General features: G+C 39.2%; 1 protein-coding gene across 4 annotated transcripts in view; it reads right to left on the reverse strand.

Annotated features, from left to right (window-relative positions):
• Positions 1 to 11025: 11025 nt before the first annotated feature.
• The window catches only part of tafa1b (TAFA chemokine like family member 1b), a 111742-nt gene continuing 102236 nt past the window's right edge, over positions 11026 to 20531 (reverse strand). Inside the window, exons 4-6 of one of the 4 annotated variants that reach the window (XR_012769479.1) lie at positions 18200 to 18324; positions 16889 to 16979; positions 11026 to 12324 (exon numbers count right to left, since the gene is read on the reverse strand). Coding sequence is in view for 2 of the 4 variants with exons in the window: in XM_075460411.1 (XP_075316526.1) it covers positions 18128 to 18324 (197 nt within the window). In the remaining 2 variants the exon portion in view is untranslated. Of the gene's footprint in view, positions 12325 to 14773; positions 15762 to 16888; positions 18325 to 20531 lie in introns of those variants that run through there. The other 3 variants (XR_012769480.1, XM_075460412.1, XM_075460411.1) reach the window with 3 other exon arrangements.

Below are 20531 nucleotides of genomic sequence, written 5' to 3' on the forward strand. Positions count from 1 at the left end.
CAGCAATTTTTTAAACTCATTCTTTTGCGTTCTTCTGAAAGCGTTTTCTTTACAAGCATTAAGTTGCAAGCCTGTTTTTTCTTCAATCAGTCCAGTCAGTGAAATGATATGATCTCCACAACAGTTGTTTTCTTCATTTTTAACTATTCAGTTAAGAATGAGTGTATTGCAACCATGCCATCACATTTACCACTCGCTCATGATTTCTGCTGTCAGAGGAGCAAGGTGCAAAGTGCAAATTTAGGTCTTCAGAATGGGAATCCACAAACAAATGGGGACTTTGAGATCTTTGTTACAAAAATGTCAAAATGCCAAGAGAAGGCTGGGGATAAACAAGGGCAGACCAGGAAAAGTGAAGGGCACACGTGAAAGCTCAAAACACTGGAAATTAAATGGAATAGATGACTACACATCTTAAGAAACAATCTGGAAACTAGAGGCTGATCAGTGGGGAATACTAACCAGGATTCTTAATGAGTCTTTAGAAGTAGGTGCGAAAACAAAGATTTGTAGTAAAACAAACTTGGGTAAACAGAACAGTAGGGAAAAAGAAAACACACATTTTTTTGCTTCATACTAATTATTTGCTTCAAAACACTATTTTGAAGCAAAAAATTATGGAAAACAAACACTGCATTTCCAGAAGAGTTGGGAAGTTTTCTGAAGTACAACATGAAACTTAGTATATGATTTTTCAATCTGTTTGAACCTTTGTTTGACACATGCAAATTATTTTCAGTGTCTTGATGATGGACTGACTTGTCTGCATTTAGAAATAATAAACAAATCTTCAATTTGATCCCAACAACACAAACAAAAAAGATCTGTTCCATGCCACGTCTGCTTGCCATATTCTGTAATCTTGTTCAATGAATTTGTTTGTGCTCCCTGTCGCACCTGTGCGACGTCACAAGAGATCTCTGCCATTTTCCCTGCAACCACAAAGCATTGCCTGATCTCTCCTTTTAGCTTCAGCTGAGAAACAATAACACTCACCTGTTCGTCCGCTGTGGCATCAAGGACCCAAACACCAAACCAAGCCTGGGACCAATACTCACCACTAATCTGCGCAACAAGTCTCTGCCGGATCCTGTTTTTTAACCTCACAAAACAATCAAAGGTATTTTACGCTCAAGATTCAAGTCCACTTTTCTTCAGTGAAGCTGTTACTTACCATTCTGCATCTGTCACAGGTCGTTGGCTGAAAGAGCCAGTTGAGAGGTCCGGAGATCACCTAATTATTCTCCTAACCTTTGTCAATCCTTTTTAAACTATTTTGCAGTCAAGTGTTGTGCCTCACAGATCCAGTTTTCTGGGATCGTTACAGCAGCATGTTAACCGTTGTGTTGTAACCCTAATTTTAAAAGCATTCCAAAACTTTTTTTTTTTAAACAAGGTTTGTACTATAAATATGACCGTGTAATGTGGCTGTTCCGTGTCAACATAATTTGGCTTAGACCTGTTATCACATAAGAAATATGGACTAATGTGAAATTCATTTACCTACAGTAGTGTGTCATAATTTCAGGATAGCTTTTACAGTGTTTTTGTGAGAAGTCTTTTTTAAATTAAATTTTTTTTAGTGATACGTGTCCCTTTCTAAAGAAATGAAGGGAAGTGAGCATACCACAGCATACTGATTGCATCTTACTGTATATGTCTTTACTTCTGTTTATGTGCATGACGCTCTTCGCACATGACATGTTAATGAGAAGCGTCTTCCCTCAGTTACAACAGTTAGGTGCATATGACGAACTCCACTAGTTGTTGGTCTGAGAAGACTTGGTTGTAATGGTTTTTGATGATTTGTTACCGAGTGGCAAATTTGAAACATAACTGTTTCAAATTTGCACACCAGGTAGATTAGAACAAAAGAGAGAACTGATAGTTTGGCCACATCGGTTCTCAAAAAGGCTCTGGGAAAGAGTGTATATTTGGTGTCTTAAGCGTGCATGCTTGTAACTGCAATTGGATAATTGTTTTCATTGCAGCTGAATCCATGCTTCGTGTTTGTGTTCTTGTGTGTGGTGAAACGCATATGACGTAAATGAACCTTTATATGCAACAGGAACATCTGTAATCAATGTGAGTGCAAACCATGACACGACTACCTACTGTGCTGTGGCATCATATCATCATTAAGAGAAAGTAACCTCCACTCTGCCAGGATAGAGACTTTCGTTCAATATTTGTCTTGTGTTCAATCTCCAAATCAAACATTTTTGTTTTTTTCTCAAGGATAGAATTTCATGCAAAGTGGTGAGACTGTTTCATATTATGCAGATGCATCTGTTATGTTTGTTCTCTGCAGGGATGAACACAAACAATAAAACACCCACTTCCCCTACCTGTCCCTTCAAATATAGCTCAAATCAATTAGAATTCACTTGGGGAATGAATTACATTTTGCTTGCTTGCCTCCACACAACTTTTGATCAAACATCATCTGGAGAGAGCAGGTGGTGAAGTGTAAAAATGACGGCAATAGACAGGAGCGACTTTGTATATTTATAACCTTAAACTGGACTGCACCACTGTCACTGTTACCATAAAGACATAATGTATCATTGTCCCTGTTTTTAAACAGTACTGTGCCTGCCTGATCCCCCCTTTTGATGATGATTCTTGCACATTTGATTTCCTATGTGGTTGGACAGCACACCTAAGACCTTGTTTTATGCTTGTAGATGATTTGTGAACTTTTGGCCATTGAACAAGATCCGCATGTGTCTAACAAAGGTTGCAGCCGCCACCCTATGTTTTGGTTGCAGCTGAATGATCAATGCCCTGCCCTCATCTTTCACTCACTTAAAGCTTTCATCTGTCACACATTGCTCCTAACCTCGTAAAAGTTCACATTATTTATGGAATACTTGTAGCTTACTTACTCTTAAAAAAAAACCAAAAACTTGTTGCTTTCATGAATGTGTTAAGTTTTGTGATAACAATAATTTCACATTAGAGGCTTTGATTTCATTTCACTGGCTCCCCTGTCAGGGAATTTGTAGCAGAGCTATCTATCCAAAGTCTTCTTTAATTTGACTGCTTTATGTGGATCACAAGTGGATTTTTTTTGCTTCCTCTCTGAGCTCCGACAATTCATGTTTTATTAATGTCATATGCTGTCGACTAGGGCTCTCCTAACTGACTTACCAAGTCATCCCTTTCCTTGTCACAAATCAAATTAGCCCAGGCTGTGATTAATCATCGGGCAGAGCACCCAGTGAAAAGGGGCTGACACCTTATTAATTTCCTTAATTACATCTTGTATTAGGTTTCAGAATCGTCCCGTCTAATTATGCTGCCTTTGACTCCCAACTCTTTCAACCTGACTACACAAATAATTTCTGCAGGTTTTGAGGTTGTGTTTCCAATAATTGTCGGTTTAATTATTGATATTTTTTTCGTTTAGCAAGATTTCTACCCCAGGATATCTCTCAGTACGACAATAGGTGAAGATGAGCTTATGTTTACTCGTTAGATTACATTTTGGGTGCTGCACACTGTGACAAAAATGTTGTTAAAAGGTGCAACTTCTATCAAATCTCACCTGGGAAATGCCAGCATATTGTTGTTTAGTGTGGAGTAAAACATGTCCCTGACTGCTGGAGCACAGAAAAGTGCTTTTGGGGAGTGAGAATTATGAATCAGCTAAGTGATCAACACACTTGATATGAGCTCATGGATAGGCTCACATAGTTTTGCTGCCACTGTCATTATTTGTGTTTAGAAGGGAATTCTGGAGGTGCTGAAATGAAAAAGAGAAATTATGTGGCTGATTGAACACATACATAGGAGAAAGATTGTGCTGTTTAATCAATGACAAATGACATTCATTTACTAAGTTATTTATATATGGAATGAGTAAATAATTTTGCTCTCAGCACTTAAGGAAAATACACTGCCAGTGTAACATGAAATGAGAACAGTGCAGCACTGTGGCAGAGGATAGTCTCCAGTTGTTGAACTCTCAATATTTAAGCTTTGGAGGACTGAAAACTATAAAACAATTCATGTAAACCACAGTGAACTGCTCTGGTGTACATTTCTTCAGTGACATAAATATATAGTTATATTTATTCTGTTTTATTCATTTTCCTATCATTGGAATTCTAGCAGACAGATAAGAGATTCATTGCCAGTGGAAATTTGTGCCTTATCCTGAAAAATCATTTACTTTCATCACACACTCTCGGACAAATTAATTGCTCATGTTAGCTTTTCTAAAGATGTTCATTCTACACCTTCTCAGTCCCTCCTATTTTCCTCTCTTTTATCAGTGACATCCATATTAATCAGCTGACTAACTCAAACCCTCACCCACTGTGCCAATTTGGGACAATTCCAATAAGCCATAGCCTAATAATATGGCTACTACACAATGAGGTAAATAATATGCAATCAAGAGGGCAAGGCTTGAAAATGTATTTAGAATTTATGATTCACAATAGACCCCAACTGGTCTGCTTGTGGTTATTGACAATGCAGCTGTGAATTGTATACCATTATAGCACATAACCCCCCATTTTAATCTGTCAGAAATTTGGATTTCACCAATGACTTTCATCATTTTATTGCTCAGTAATGGAAATGATTCAATTAATGCAACCCCTCGTCACGACTAGACAACTGAACACAAAGAGGAAGTCCTTCTGTTTTACAGATATATTTATATTGACAGCTGGTAAATTGGACTTTTTCATTTTAAATACTGCAAAGTAGATTAGCTAGAGCCATTTCAAAACAGTAATCAAATGAACATCACTCAGTAAGAGCAGAGACACGCTCCTAATGCAACTCTTGTCGGTATTTCAGAGCCTAAAGTGATCTTTTCATTTTATTACTTTGACAACTGTGTGGCACCAACAGGTATTACATGTATGTAAACACAGGTCTAACTGCTGTCTGCCAACTGGTTGAACAGAGTGGGGAGACACCTTTGTGACAGCTTGTAGAAAAATACTCATGCTCCATAACTTCCCTTTTCATCTTGTAGCAATAGCTTAAGAGGCTGTTATAAGCAGGTCTGGTGTACAATACAGACATTGCTGGATTATTTTTCTATAAAGCTGCATGTAGCTGGCTTACTTGGACTAGGAAATCATAATCCTATTGTTTAAGACAATTATCGAAATAGATTCATGCCATAAAATACATTCTGATAACAATGTGATGTTTTGTTGTGGCATAAATCAGTTTGACACGACTGGCCTCCGCTTCAAATATCCCCATGGGCTATTTTATAATGCCGGCCGAAACAACCTTCATTAATTTTGTGGAATATGTGACTCCTTGCAGCTGCATGTAAATTGTAAAAAAACTGGGGTGTTTTTTTAATCCAAGCCTTGATCCTTTTCTATACCTAACCAAGTGAAATTATTGGCTAAATCCAACTAGGCGGTGACAAAGTTCCATCGTAACTTATTGTGTTTATATGTAACCATGGGAACCGGCCTAATGTTCATGAAGGTGAAAGTTATGTCCTGAAAAAAGCATGTTGCATATTGAGGTGCTGAGGCAAGCCTTTCAGCATTATGTTTTGTAAGGTCTGTGTGGCGGCACTCATCACTGGGGCCTGACAAATAAAATGTATTGTGCTGATGGCTCTGGCTGTTGTGTCTCACTCCCAGTATGGATCAATGGTCATCGCCTTGAGATTCTGACACCATTCTATTTGGGTTGATAGCTTGGAGGAAAAACAAGGTGGTGAAGGTAAAACGAAATAGAAAATACCCTGGACAGTCATAGCCAGGCACTGTCGTGGGAATAACATCTAAATTGATTCCTGCACCATGTTCATATTAACAATCCAGTCCAGCAGCAAGGTTTGTTTTACTGGCTACTTTCACTGAGGGATGTATTCTGCCCTTTGTACGCTTGTATGTTTTACAGTTGAAGGGGTGATTTGTGAAACAGCATATGCTGCTTTGAGTTGCTTATGCTTTTAGGGGCCAGACCGCACTTTATGATAATTCACATAAAATGTGAGTTTCAAAGCATCAACACAAACTGCGAAAGGGCCGACTGCTCACATCAAATTGTCTCTTCAACTATTGCTGGGTGGTGCTCTTGAGACTGTCTAGACTGCAAGCATGACACCTAGATTTCACGTACCAAAGAAAAATGATTGTGTTGAATCTAAATAAGGCACGCTTCGCCCATCATGGCGGCGTTGTCTCCTCCTGGTCTAAAGACGGTGTCCTTCCACTTGCCCTTGTGTAATTTGCATAGCAGAGACAGAGGCTAGAAGTGGACTTTGGGAAAATCAGTCCTATCCTGCACCTTTTAAACAATAATCCTCACCATTTACCCACGCCAAAGACTCTGCTGAGAGTTTAATCTTTGCCCACACAAGCTGAATTTCATATAGAAAAGAAAAGCAAATGCAAATGACATTTGTTTAATTTCAATGTGACACTTTTCACATGATTTGATTTAACATGCATCTGTATTGTCTTTTGGTATTTTATTAATTATTTTCCGTGGGGGTGCAATGCTGACGTAATTCAGCAGATCTTTATGATTGTGGCTATAGTTGTCATGCCCATGGGGTTTTCCCCATGTTTTTGAGTTCTTAGTTTTGTGTTTTATCATGTTTTAGTTTATTTCATGCCTTAGTTTTCTTACTTCAGGTCTTGTATTTAGTTTTGCCATTGTTTTCCCCACAGTTTCTGTTTTCTCAGTCCCCATGTTCAGATCATTAGTTCGTTCACTTCACCTGTTGATTCTTCCAGCTGCATCCATTTACTCATCACTTCCCACAGTATTTAGACTCTCTGGTTTCTCACAGTGAGATCTTTTCACCTTTCACCATTCCCCCTTCAGGCCACGCCACGCCACGCCACGCCACGCCACGCCACGCCACGCCACGCCACGCCCTTTTTGTTTTTGTCTACGTCATGATCATGTTTTCTTTTCACAGTTCAGTTCTTGTCATCAGGCTCAGCCGCCCTTTATGTTAACCTTGTTCTCTTTTTGAATAATAAATCAAGTCTTGCTTTTTGAAGTCTGCATTCGTCTCCTTCCACACCTCGCAACCCACCTTCGTAACAATAGTCTCATGTTTGCTGTTTTGCTATGTAATTCAATGACAAGTGATTCAAAGATTCCACCTGAATCAAAGGGACTATTTGTGAGTAGTCCTTGAAGCATGATATAATGTAGATGAGACAAAGCCAGGTATTGAGTAAACAGAGATATTAACCTTAGTAATGTTTGTGTGAAAAAGATGAGCTCAGTGAGTTTTAATTTTTCCAAGCTACTGGATCAGAAAGACTTACTCAAAAATTGAAATTTCATGAACCCAGTGAGCACTGAACAAGGACTAAACATGGATTTGGTTACCGAAATTGATTCACCACTGTAATCAAAGTTACGTTACTTGAAATGATTATTTAATTGTCATGTTTCTTGACCATTTTCCCAACGAGTGCTGTAACAAATATGTGTGTCATGAATAGATTTAGAGAGAATTAGCACTTAAGCATATGGTAGAATTTCTCACTATTCTGAGGCTTGACTGTTGTTCCTCACTTGTAAGCTGCTTTTGATAAAATAGACTGCAGTGACTAAATGTAATGTAAATCTGATGAATCAATGTTTCACTGTCCACACAGTAATGAGGCATGAGTTCCAAACTCCATAAACCCCATGTATTGAGATTTCAGGTTTTTTTTCCAGATGCATGTCCTCCCAGGGGTCACATGAGTTAGAAATGTCATATTGCAGCCACAAGTCTCCAGACTTAGAACAGTAATTCTAAATGGTTGGTGTAGTGGAGTTAAAGATCATTCAATCAGAAAATGTCCTTCAATTATACTAATATATAATGGAACATTTGCAAAATTAAATAAATTAAGTAACTCTGCTATCTAAACAGAGTGTGAGAGAGAAAGCAAAAATGACAAATGACATGCTAAAACTTTTTATGTAGGCTAGACAAATACTCAAGTTTTCCCCTCCGTCTAAACTTAAAATAGGTTCAGTGCAGCCTTCTAATGTATGTGGATAGGTTTGGCCTGACAGCATAGTGCTTTGCCTCTGGCATGCAGCCGGAGAGCCAGGTTGATGTTGTGAACTCACACAAAAGGTACAGTCTGTCCTTGGTTATAGTATATTGTGGATTTCCTTCTCTATTAAAACTTTACCTGAGTCAATGAAACATTTCTTAGTGTGCTAATATTTTGCTAGATAGTTTTTTACTTGTAGTGTAAAAAAAAGAAGTCACATCTTATTTGTAGATGAATGGAACAATCAATCCAACACACTCTGCAACCAGAAAAGTGAAAATACAAGGTTTAGATGATGTAATACAGGGCAACACACTTTTATTCTATTGTTCCTAAATATATTGCACTGGGGTGTTGCATCCAAAAAGCCCTGCCTGCCTAGCTTTCACATATAAGATGGAAAATTGAACTGATCGATCCCACTCTGACAGCAGCAGACTGTTTGCACCAGCTGTTGAGAGCAGAGTCATGGACATTCCATGAAAAGGTCATTACACTCACTTTTTTGTACATTTCCCTTCAGTGTAAAATTATATACCATGTGAGATGCATAGACAAGGGTAGGGACTTTTCTTAAAACATAAATAATTGATACTCTCCAGCTTGGAACAATGTTTTACCTCCTTTGTTTACCTGATCCCACACGTTTTTCAAATCAAGTCCTTTGGAAAAAATAAGAAAATTGTAAAACCTTGATTTGACAGCCGTTTGACCGCATGGAGTCACTGCTATGAAAAATGCCCTCTGTTTAATGGGAAAGTCTGAACTATGAAATCTCCCAGGGAGGCTGCTCTGTGACGACATTGTAGCCCCTTGTGGGACACGGGATGTCATGCTTGACACTTGGCCATTCATGTAGAACATGATGGATTTCAAGTTGCTGTGTTTTGGGCTGAAACAGGAGGGGAAATAAGGTGAAGAACTGTAAAGCAGCAGAGAAATAAATTATCATTATGGCAGCTGCTGACAATCATAGACTGGCAAGTCATTTGGCTGACAAGTGTATTGTTGGTTGGCGGGTATACCACAGTGTCGTGGGACTAGGACAGTGATGTATTGCATGCCCATCAGAGTATATGCTCATATGCTCATCTGTTACAGATAGTGGCTTTGCAGCAGGGCACTGGTGTATTTCACTTCACGGTTTGTTGTTTGCCGTTTTGACTTTACTTTGCTCCACAAACTTAAAGTGTAACACAATTGTGGCTGCAAGTTACTGTATGGCTTCTTGGATTTTTGTATTCTCTATGAAGGTCTTGTAAATAGTTAAATCATCCCCATTAATGTGTTATCACTTTCAATTTCTATGTGCAATGATTAAATGCACTCCAACATAAAACTGTCTGATAATATGGTTACTTTTCACAGAAAACGGTAATAACGCCTGAAAGTCGAAAGAATTCAAGTCTTGGGTCATTAATGATTTTTGAGCATTCTTAGTTGTCCAGCCACTGTGGATGCTCTTTGTAAAGCTGATTTTTACTGTGATTCATAATGACTACAATAAATGCCTGTATCGCATTGAAAGATGAGAAATGTGCCCTTTTCACGAATTATAGGTTGTTACCCAAAATGATCAAATAATATGAATGTGTTAAAGTGCAAAGACTGAAGGGCTGTCAAAGAGTAGTGGCAGCTTCTTGTAAAGGTCCAAGTCGTTCTACTTGTGATACACTTTAAATTTTGAAATTATGAACACAAGTTATATAAACAACAACGTACATATTTTATGCACTTGTCTTGACTGTATAAAAAAAAGACTGTCAAATGTTGATTAGCTGTCCAGTGAGATGTGGACATGGCTGTCTACCTGTCTCAATGGGAGGCCGGCAGGACTTGATGGATGTCTCGCTTTTTAGATTGCACAGTACTGCAGAAAGCGAGGAGGTGTTGCCCCCTGTTGTCTAATCACGCTGCGTTTCTTTTTCGCTCTGTCAAAAATGGACCAGAACCTCCCTACACAGTGTGACTCCACCATTTCTGGATAGAGCTAAGAAGTGCATAAAAGAGAATAAGAAAAAGCACCTTACCTCATTGTCACCTCATTTCTGATCCCCGAGTACCTTTTAGGCAAAAATCCACTTAGAACTTGTATAAGTAGGGAGGGAGAAAACTCTTGATTTCCCACATGAGCTCTGAATTTGTAGATAATCTTCACAGTAGGTCGTGGTGGGATGTCTGTCTCACAGATTTTGGGTACCATCTCCAAAAAAAATACATGGTTTGCATGGTTTAACTGAGAAATACATACATACATACACATATTTGCTAATAGCATTTGAACAGGTACCAAAGACGGTGTCATCCATGCATACCAACACTTTCACTTACTCATTTTCTTTAGCACAAGCTTAATAACAGGATAGGGAATCATATTAGATATGAAAAACAAAGAAAGAAAAGACCCGTTGAGGAGGAAGAAACATGCTCTAGCTCTCTTTCCCTTTGCATATTCCTTCATGATTCTGGCAAGACCGCTGGGAGATTGATGTGTCTGTCTTTTTTGTACCCTCTGTGACTGTTCAGCGAGGCACCAGGCTATGTGAAGCTAGCCATATTCCTAAATGATGAATGTATATGAGTGTGTCCGCTGGGACAAAAGACGAATCTAATATCAGCTGAGAGAGGAGGCCGATATTGAAAATCATCTGGAATTTTGCCTACCCCAATATTGAAAGCCTTTATTCTAATTGCATGAATGAATTGAATGCTCTGTTTTGATAAATCCACTCTGCCACTGAGGGAATTGTATAAATGAAGCATCGCAGATTTGTTCGTGTTTACTGCATGTTTGAGTGTTCGTGTGCCCGTAAGTCATTTTCAGACTCTTCTCGGGCTGTTGTTGATTGCTTGTTTACTCAAGCAAAAACTCTCTTCATGATGTTACCACATAATGTAAATGAAACTCTGACAATATCTTCCACCCTCATACAACATTTCAAATGGTTTTAAGTGGAACACTTTTCAAAATATCAGTCAACAAATGGAGGAATGGGAGACAGCATATCAGTATAGAAAACCATTTTTATTTCTCATAAGGCTGTCCTGTAATGTACTTATATCTACTGGGGGATAACTATGTTTCTCCACTGTTACGAATACTTTTCCACTGTCATTTTGAATCAATCATCTCTCTCTGACGTGTGAGAGGGAGAAACAAACACTCTTAACCATGACCACATCCCATCATCATGGTCAGTTTTTTGCAGCTGCTTTAAGTCCCTACCGTGTCTGAGTGGAAAAGTCAAGGATTGTTGTTGGTGCTGCTTTTGTATGTGAGTCAGTTTTATACATTGTTTCATAATCTGTACAGAAACTACAAGCAGCTGGCTCAACCAACATTGTTCAATGACAAAAAAAACAACAACATTGTTTTTATTATTCACTTGGGACTTTTTTCCAATGTAAGCATACATTGAAAAGCACTCCAGTACACACTAGCCTCTGGATTATGTTTGGGGGGCTGATCAATATTCCACCATGGGACTTGAGCTCCTAATAGAATGGTAAATACATTTTTCAGCCTCAGATCTGTCATCTTATAGTCTTTGTTATGCGTCTATATATGAGTATATATACACAAATGATCTTACATAAAAAAAAAAAAAAGTAGTGCTCATGAATTTACATTGGGCATGCCCACCAAAAAGTCCGTTATGGAGTATGAAGGTGAGGCTGTGACTCTGAAACCCTCCTCATTATCTCACTGTGGGCTGCCAGTGGTCACAGAAACTGAAAATCCAGTGTTTTTCAGCTAAATGTCCTGTCTGCAGTCAGAGCAATCCATCTCCAGTTGCAAGTCACATATGAATACCTTCCACACAGAAATAACTGAACATGAGGGTCATTTCATTGTCTGCACCCTCAGTTTTGAGGGATCCCACTTTCAGGTCTATGTGAGCTCCTATGTGGGAACCGGTACACCTACAGGGAGGCCGGAGAGATTGTCTTCAAATGTCATAACAACCTCTCAATAACCCCTGCTAAGCTGTCCTTGTTTTTGAGAAGAAGACAGAGTGAGGGAAACAGAAAACAAGTGGGTTGGAAACTGGCCACAGCTGTGTGGAAGAGAGGAGTCACAAACATGGGGCTCATTGATCAAACAGGGGATTAGTCTAGTTTCAAATCCTTGGCACCACGCAAGCAAAGCTGTTTTATCTGGGTGGATATCCTTTCTGTCGTCCCAGGTAAGCCAGTCAGCAACCGTGGGTGTAATAGTTTTAGTCCATTCGATGGGAAGAGAAGGGGTGCATGAGGGGAAAAGCCTGGCACTCAGCCCTGCAATGGGAGCTCTCTGTTAGGTCCTGGGATGAATCTGCAACACAGAGGAAGAGGAGAGGAGAGAAAACACACATACGCTTAGATGGAACAAAGGCGTACAAGTGTACGAGAATAGGACCCCAAGGAATTGCTTCCTTTGTGTGTTTCTATAACAAGGGGACTCTTTTGAATTGCAGAGTTTTGAACAACCCCATCTCACCTCCTGGTTCACGCTACTACTGAAAACAGACATTCCAAAAATGTAGGTGTGTTACAGGCACATTGCAAAAGTCTTTGTACAAATACACCCTGGTGTGTTTCCATGCTGTGTATGTCTGCTTCTTAAATTGACACTTTGTTACATTTTTGGCTTTACCTTGCATTTTTTTTCAACCTCTGGCCCCACCCCTGCTCTTCTCGCAACCAGCTTTATTTGGACCTTGACGCTAAGCCAGCCATTCACAGAATTTTCCTCCAAACTGATAAAATGACTTTTGCTTTGTTAAAACAGGCCCCCCGCTGTAGAGTCTAAGCTGTCTCACTGAGACTCTAGCTCAGGGAGCTTTAATTCACCCTCAGTTGCAGAAAAGGACACATTTGAATGGCACTTTGTTCAGCCTTGAGACAGTTATTGAATGTTCTGCTTTTCAGCATCCTGCTCAATGTGAAGCTCGATTAAAAACTGTGTCCACGATGTCTGCAAGTGTTAAAGTTGTTGAGTTCATACCAACACCCCTCCCTTTTTTCAAACTATTTGTGCAACAAAACTATCAAGAGCTTCAGCACATTTTCCAGTTATTTTATTGCCATGTGATAGAACAGTCACAAAGTCTGAAGTTAATTGCACACTGTGATACCAATTAGAAATCCCATAATCCTGTTCAACAAAGAAATGCAGTCATGACATTTCCAGCAGGCTTGGCAGGTGGTAGCCAGGTGTGTGGATTTGATTGTGGAAGCTGTTGTGTGGAAATTCAGTTTGTTGAACATTCTTCTAAGCCAGCCAAACGATTTTATTGACCATATTTTCCTATGGTAAGAGTGTTGTGAACCTCTATTTACCATGTGTGTTATTTCAGTATCATGCTTCAGAGAATAATGGGAGAAGGGGGGAGAATATTGACCTTGAGACATTATGTTGTAGCTTTAATTCTATGATAACTTAATAATAAGGATTTTCAAAAGTAAACATTGTAAAGAGGGTACGGTTTTAGTCTAATTTACTTAGTTTTTTTTAGTAAGCAGGATATTTAGTATTACAGAAACCTTTTTAAAGATTTAAAACACATTTGGTTTACATAGGTCAAGGAACAACCTGTGTTGAAAATTGACTTTTTTCACAATTTTAACATAAGGTCCTCCTCGATTACACTGGCCTCTGTTATGTATTTTGCATTCCCATTACTTGTCTGGATAAGTTCAAATGTATATTAATATGTTTTAATAGCAAATGCGGAAACACGAGGATCAAATGTCCGTATCATTTACAGATTGCATGTTAATGTCACATGTAAATAGAAACAAAACAGGTATTTTATTTATGCTCACCCTGATACATTTTTAAAAATGAATGTCTATTTCTTAAGCTAACATTAAAGATATACAGGCCTGCACAACTTTTAATGCCATGCGCTGAGAATTCAGAGGATGCTATTTAAAGAGATCAATTGAAGAAGTTCTAGAATAAAGTACCATTAGCTTTGTTTACTGAAATGCAGTTAGAGCAAGTTCACTTGTTAAAACAGTTGTCATATGAACTATCTGCAGACCCATTTTAAGGAGAAAGCAGTACTGATGTATTCCCCAGCCTGTTGCAGGAGTTTCACCACAGCTGCTTTAAATAGTTGTTCAGAATGATCATTTCCCTCCAAGTCTTGTCACAGCATCTCTCTTTGAAAAGATGTTCTGTTTTCCCCCATGTTCTTTAAACACAGTAATCTTCTTGGCTCATCTGTCCAGCATTTGCATCTGTACCGTCTGCCAACATATCAAAATTACCTCTGCCAGAATAAGAGCATTCACAGGTTACAGGATCCCTCTCTTTTCTCAGATCCCCCGGAGGTTTGTTAGTAAGAGAAGAGAGGTTTTATGGAAATGTCATCATTTTAACCCACTTGCATGTGTGAGTGTGACTAAAAGTGTCCTCTGTTCTATTTGGTGTACTTCAAATAAACAGTGCAGCAGGTAGCAGTAGCTCAAGGATTTCCTGTCTGTCCTCTCTTTGGTGTCTGCATTCTAATTTGCTGAATGCATTAAATTGGGATTTACTTAGACTTCAGTTAGTGGGGTCCAAGGACAATTGCCTTAGTAAAAGAATTTAGTGCAAACATAACCTACCCTCTTCCCTCTCTCTTGTTTAGTGCTCAACAAATCAATCATGCCGACTGAGAATCCTCTTCAACAGCAGCACTAAAAGAGTACCCTCTTAAAACAGAAGACTCCAGACAACATGTTGCATCAAGATCCATTTAATTAAATATTGACAATGAAGAGAAAGAAAAGAAAATGTATATAAATTAATTAGTAGCAGTTGGAATGAACTCCTTCACTCAAGACCTGTATAAATATCTCAAAAGGATAACAATCAGGGTATGTCTGGCAGTTTAATCTAAATCTCAAACATAAATTATTTTTTTTTTACCATAGCATATAATTTTCTGTTTGTAGCCATGAGGACATTATACAGGCCCGGAGGATAAGAAGAAGGATGATCAAGAACAGAGATGGAGCAGATAATCCTTGGATGAATCACACTCAATGTGCTGTGGCTGTGTGGACTGTGTTTTGAATGTGGTCTCCTCATTTGACAAAATAGATGATGATGTTTATGCTGGCAGGTCACTTTTGCTCTCAGACTCTCTTCACAGATGGGCTGGATCCTATCACAGTGTGTTATTTTGCTTGAAAAGAGTCTGTTCCTTTAGAAAGGACCGAAGGCTCTCTTAACAGCAAGTGAATCATGTCAGACTATAGCTGGGAAAAAAGAGATGGGGATGAATAAGGACCAATAAAACTCAAGTTTGATGCTTTGCACTCTTGAGTGGAATTTCAGTGTCCCTATATAACAAATACAACTTTTGTACATAAATAAATGGTTATGTGAACGTGTGAAAAAAATAAATAAATTAAAGTTAATGGAATACCTTATGAGGGTTGCATTAAATACCTTCATTGATGCTGACAAAATATTCCAATTCACTCCAAATATTCCAAATAACCACATTTGATCATATTTCATTCAACTAGTAAAACTAGTAAAAGCAAAGATATTTTTATCCTGTTCTCATTCTTCCTGTCTTTCTTAAGGTGCATAATTGTTTGGAGGGAGCAGAAATTGATTGATCTATTTAGCAAGTGGAGCGGGTAATGCCGATCTAAGGTGGGCGAGTGCTTTGGAAGGTGCTCCCCAGCCATGCTCTCAACTGTGACTTCCACAAACAAAATGGCCTGCCTTGTCTGCTGATACAGAACAGGCAATGAAGGGCTCCCTCTCTGAAAGACATAAAGAAAGAAAAGAAGAAACATGGGTGTCAGCCTATGGCTTTGCTTGGCTCCTTACTTTTCATGCCAATTTTCATGAAAGATGGAAATTAAATCATTATGTGGCCATGTGTGTACCTGCCATATTGTGTTTCACTGACAGTTTTCAGAGCAAAATGAAAACCTGCAGGTGACGTGAAATGGCTGAAAATTTGAGAAAAAAAAGAGGCAATGTGTGGTGGGTTTTCTGGCTGCTGTACAAAGCACATACAAATGTGGCCGTTTGGCATAGTGAGGCAGGTGAATGAAGAATACTGATTAAAAAGAGAGCAGAGTGCAGGATAAAAGGCCTTTCATGTAGCCTGTGGGCTATGCTGTGTGCTGATAGCTGCTTCAACAAGACCCTCAGAGGGGGATAAGGATATCAAGTGGCCTGTGATAAGACGCCACACAACGGGAAAGGGAAAGAGCCTGCCCAACAAGCTCACTTGTGTACAAACACAGACGCATCTCAAAAAACACATGCGCGTATACAGTTCTAGGAGTAAACACACACAGAGGAGCATGTCACAGATTAGTCCCTAATGGGATTGGCAGACCAGTCCAAGGCTCTGTAATCAAACCTACACAGTAGCCGATAGCAAAAACAGGGCATAGAACAAAGAAGGCAACGAAAGGAAGAGGGGCTGATCCTGCCATTACACACTGATCACAGACAGCAGGGTTCTGCAAAGGGCTTTGACTCCCTGTGTTTGTGTGTTTACACAGTACTCCATAAAAAGTGCCGCAACAACATGCTGAATCTACATGTACGTTGGGTTACTATACATTTAGTGATACGTATCCTACCATTTCTGTGAAAAATGCAGGAGCTTCCAAATAATTTATGTCCCCTCTGTGCTGGAGGATAAATATTTACGGTGGGTGGTGGTGTGATCAGCATTTGTGTCACGCCTGGCTAATCATGCACAGCATGTAAACACACACTTGATTATTTCGCGCAGAGTATTTGGGTTAATGGGAAGTCATTGAACATGAGTTGGTCCCACTCCTACTGGCCGACATTCAAGCGCACACAGTGATGAGAGAGAGAGAGACGGGAAAACAAAAAGAAAAAACAGCTTAAGAAAAAGACTAACCTTTACAGAAGCAAGAATGCAACTCAATTTCTGTTGACCATCCTCTGCATTTTGCTTCCGGAAGCTAAAAAGGGGAGTATGGCTGGGTGTTCTGTAAAGAGAGGGTCAAGAAAAAAAGGACATGTGTGTATTGGATAGAAAAGCAGCCTCAGGCCTGACCTTCTGGGCCTCTTCTTACCATATTTTAGAACAAAGCTATTTTACTGTGTTGCTTTTTTCTGCTTTTGTGTGCAAAAATGTACATTCTTGAATTATGTATCGGAAGAAAGCAAAACAAGTATACGACTGAAGATATATAAGGCACTGTCTATTTCAAATTATGAAAAGGACTAAACTGAAACTTTATATTTAGAGTTAACTATGAGCTGCGGCTTACCTTGGCAGGCTGGCAAGACCCCGTTCGATCAACTTCTTTCTGAAATTTTTAAGCCAGTGGTGGCTGAGAGGGGAAAGCTTTACGTCTATCTGCTGGCATATAAATCTATAGATCAACCTTGGGAAGCCCCATGTGGTCTAACCTTCTCAAGCTATACACTGTTTCCCTACCATCCCATTAATCTCTGCTTTTATTCAAAGTCATTGTCTCCAAGCACTAGAGGGGAGGGAGGGGGTCAGTTAAGTGAATACAAATCAGGTGATCAACCTGTCAAAGAGTGCTGAACTGCTGGCTTCCAAGACTTAACTCCCTTCATTATTTTTGCATGCTGCATTCGGAGTCAGTTCAGAAAGCGGAAAGGCAGTGGAGAAGCAGACCGGCCATTAACTTTATCTCTGAGCGGAATGTGGCCTGAGGCAGAGACCACCTGTTTGTTTACCACTTGATTTATATTTATTTTTACTGCCATGGTCCCATAGACAAGTTGTTTACACCCAACATAATCATCTTATTATACAGAAAGCATCGATGTACCTTCCTATTCATTTGTAAACAGTGTACATTGTGCACATTTGATTTATGTAAAAGTTTGACTCTGTGTTGACAGACTGACTTTGTCAAAGTATTTGGTTAAAGGAGTCAAAGACAGCTTCTTGATATTTCGAGCAATGTCTTTATTTCAAGTCCAAAGGACAGGCTAGATTTTAAAGTCGAGTCTGTTTTGGGCATATAGTGGGTGACAATGGTGTAAGTGTCCTGTAGTGCTTAGAGGGATTATGTAAATGCATGTATGTCGGGATTAAATGGTGCACAACCAGAACATTTAAAACAAACATTGCATGTGTGTGTTACGTGCGCAGGAATCAGTGCATTTTGAGTGGAAACGTGTGCATGTAAATGTACACATTTGCAGTGGAGTGTGTGCGAGCTCTGACCCTTGTGGTCTTGATCTTGTTCCCAGAGGAGCACATCCATCCAGAGTTGTCAGGCAGAGTCTTACACTCCTCTCCCTCCAGGCATGGTTCCATCTCACACCACCATTTCCCGATTACAATGGAGGCTGCGGAAGGCAAAGACAGATCCACAACAAGGAAGGTTAGTGTATTACACGTTGTTACATGTTTACCTAAGCTAACACATTCTGTGCGCATATTACACAGTACTCTGACCATCCACTCGCTACAATATGAGCATCTACAGAAAAAAACACCCATTCATATCTCTAAATGAGTTTTTTCCCCCCTCCTTAACAGCCCTCAGAGGAGTTGTAACCTTACTGCACGGGCACTTTTGGTGATGACAATAATTCCTTAAAAAAACAGAAATTAATCACTATTTTGTTTTGATATAGCTACATTGCATGTAAGGGAGCAATCTAATTTTTAATCAAAACTAATTGCCCCTCATTAACGTCGACTGAATCCTTCCTCTAGCTATTTGACAAAAACAAATATGTTCTCCTCTTCTCATCGAGAATTCTCTCCCTTCCTCGTTCTCTCATTATTTGTGTCTCTGGGTGTGCATTATGTGCAAGTATGTGTACTAAGAAAGAAAAATTCTTACAAATATGGTGAAGATGTTAAAACACACCAGCCAACAACTTTCATTACAATTCATTTTTGCTAAGAGACCCTCTCTGCATAGAGGATAATTAAATAGATCAGCTTTGTTTACTTATATATGTCCTTCTAATTAACTCATCACAGTGCAGACAGTACGCATTTTGCACAGGGTGGATGGTTCATGCCCTGTGTCACTAGGTATTTTTCTGCTTATGCCACAGCTACCTCACAAAAAATGCCATATTAAAAAAAAAAGCAATTGATGATTTCCAGCTAATGTCGATCACAAGTTTTATGATACTTTCTAATCATATAAACTTTATAATACTCAACAAAATTACATTTATCTGGTTTACCAGGAGATTATTTACCTCTAGCCCCACTATCATTTGTAAATCTAAACTAAATGTGTTTGTCAGCCTTCAGTGCATTTTACATGACTTTCTGTTTATTTATCTTTGTTGTAGTTGTTGTTCCTTTTTTGTTTAAATCTAGATGTATTGCAGTGGGAAACGTTCACAGCCCAAATCCACAACTCAGAGTCTGCTTCATTTATTAACCATGACGTTTGAAGAAGTTTTTCGTTTTTTTCCACTCCTCCATTTGAGCTCTCTGACAGCAAATGTGAGGAGTTCAAAGCAGTTTTTCAGATTATAATTAATCTCTTTCCACAAAAGAATGTTTTTCAGCATGTTGTTTGTTCCCTTAAATTCGCGGCGAGTGTCTTTCCTTTTATCATTCTGACATGAAGAGGAAAGTGAAGGTCAAATGCGGTGTGAGTGTGGTATGTTAAACTATCGATTTCATTTTTAACATTCCCTGTTCAAATAATTTGGAATTTATTTTTCTTTACCCTGTAGCATGTGTTGCCAAGGTTACAGACCACCCACTAATAAATTGTGGGCATGAGCAACATAAAGGAAGAAGGCTGTTACGTCATAGTCCCTGACAACATTCTGTGGAAGAAAACACTGAACCGCGAACACATCAGAGAATGACTGGACCCCTGTTCTACCCCTGCGCTGTTCACTGAACTTGCTGTGTTTCATCACTTTGCTTTTCCTTTCACAAGCCCTAAGGATGCTGAATGCCACAATTAGCGCATCTACTAACCAGCTGTGAACTCGCCTTTTGGCCTCCCCCATGGCTCCTTAACCTACCCACTGATTACATGCTGGTCATTCTTCCAGTGTGCTCTTTATAGCTTGATTTTTGTCCCAGTCTCCTTATCCCTTGGCCTAAATATGCAATTCACATTTTTAATGATGTTTGCACTGAGCTGTGTTTTAGGTGACACCATAGCAAACCCAGGAAGTCCTCATTAAGTGCCAATTTATGACTAGGCTCGAGAAGTTGTTTAATCAGTTCTGCTGAGTGATAATGATATGCTGTGTTGCAGCCACTCTGTCTATTCCCTTCCTTTAGCTCCAGAGAGCAAAGGAGGGAAATAAGATGTTAATTTTCATTTTTAATTTCTTTACACTATCAACCATGGGGGATCTATATCTGACAGTGTGAACACTGACTTGGCTTGCAATTGAAAAATTGTAGAGCAGCATCTACTTAACAAAAATCAATTCCTTCAAATAGGAACAGAAATAATTTAGGAGAAGAGAGCAAAAATGAGGCAGAAGATTAAAATGTTGCCTCACAAGAGAGCCGCTTTGGATGAGAGCTGAATTACATTCACTGTACTCCATATAAG

This window comes from Odontesthes bonariensis, chromosome 3 (genome assembly GCF_027942865.1).
Source record: "Odontesthes bonariensis isolate fOdoBon6 chromosome 3, fOdoBon6.hap1, whole genome shotgun sequence".
Classification (NCBI taxonomy): Eukaryota; Metazoa; Chordata; class Actinopteri; order Atheriniformes; family Atherinopsidae; genus Odontesthes; species Odontesthes bonariensis.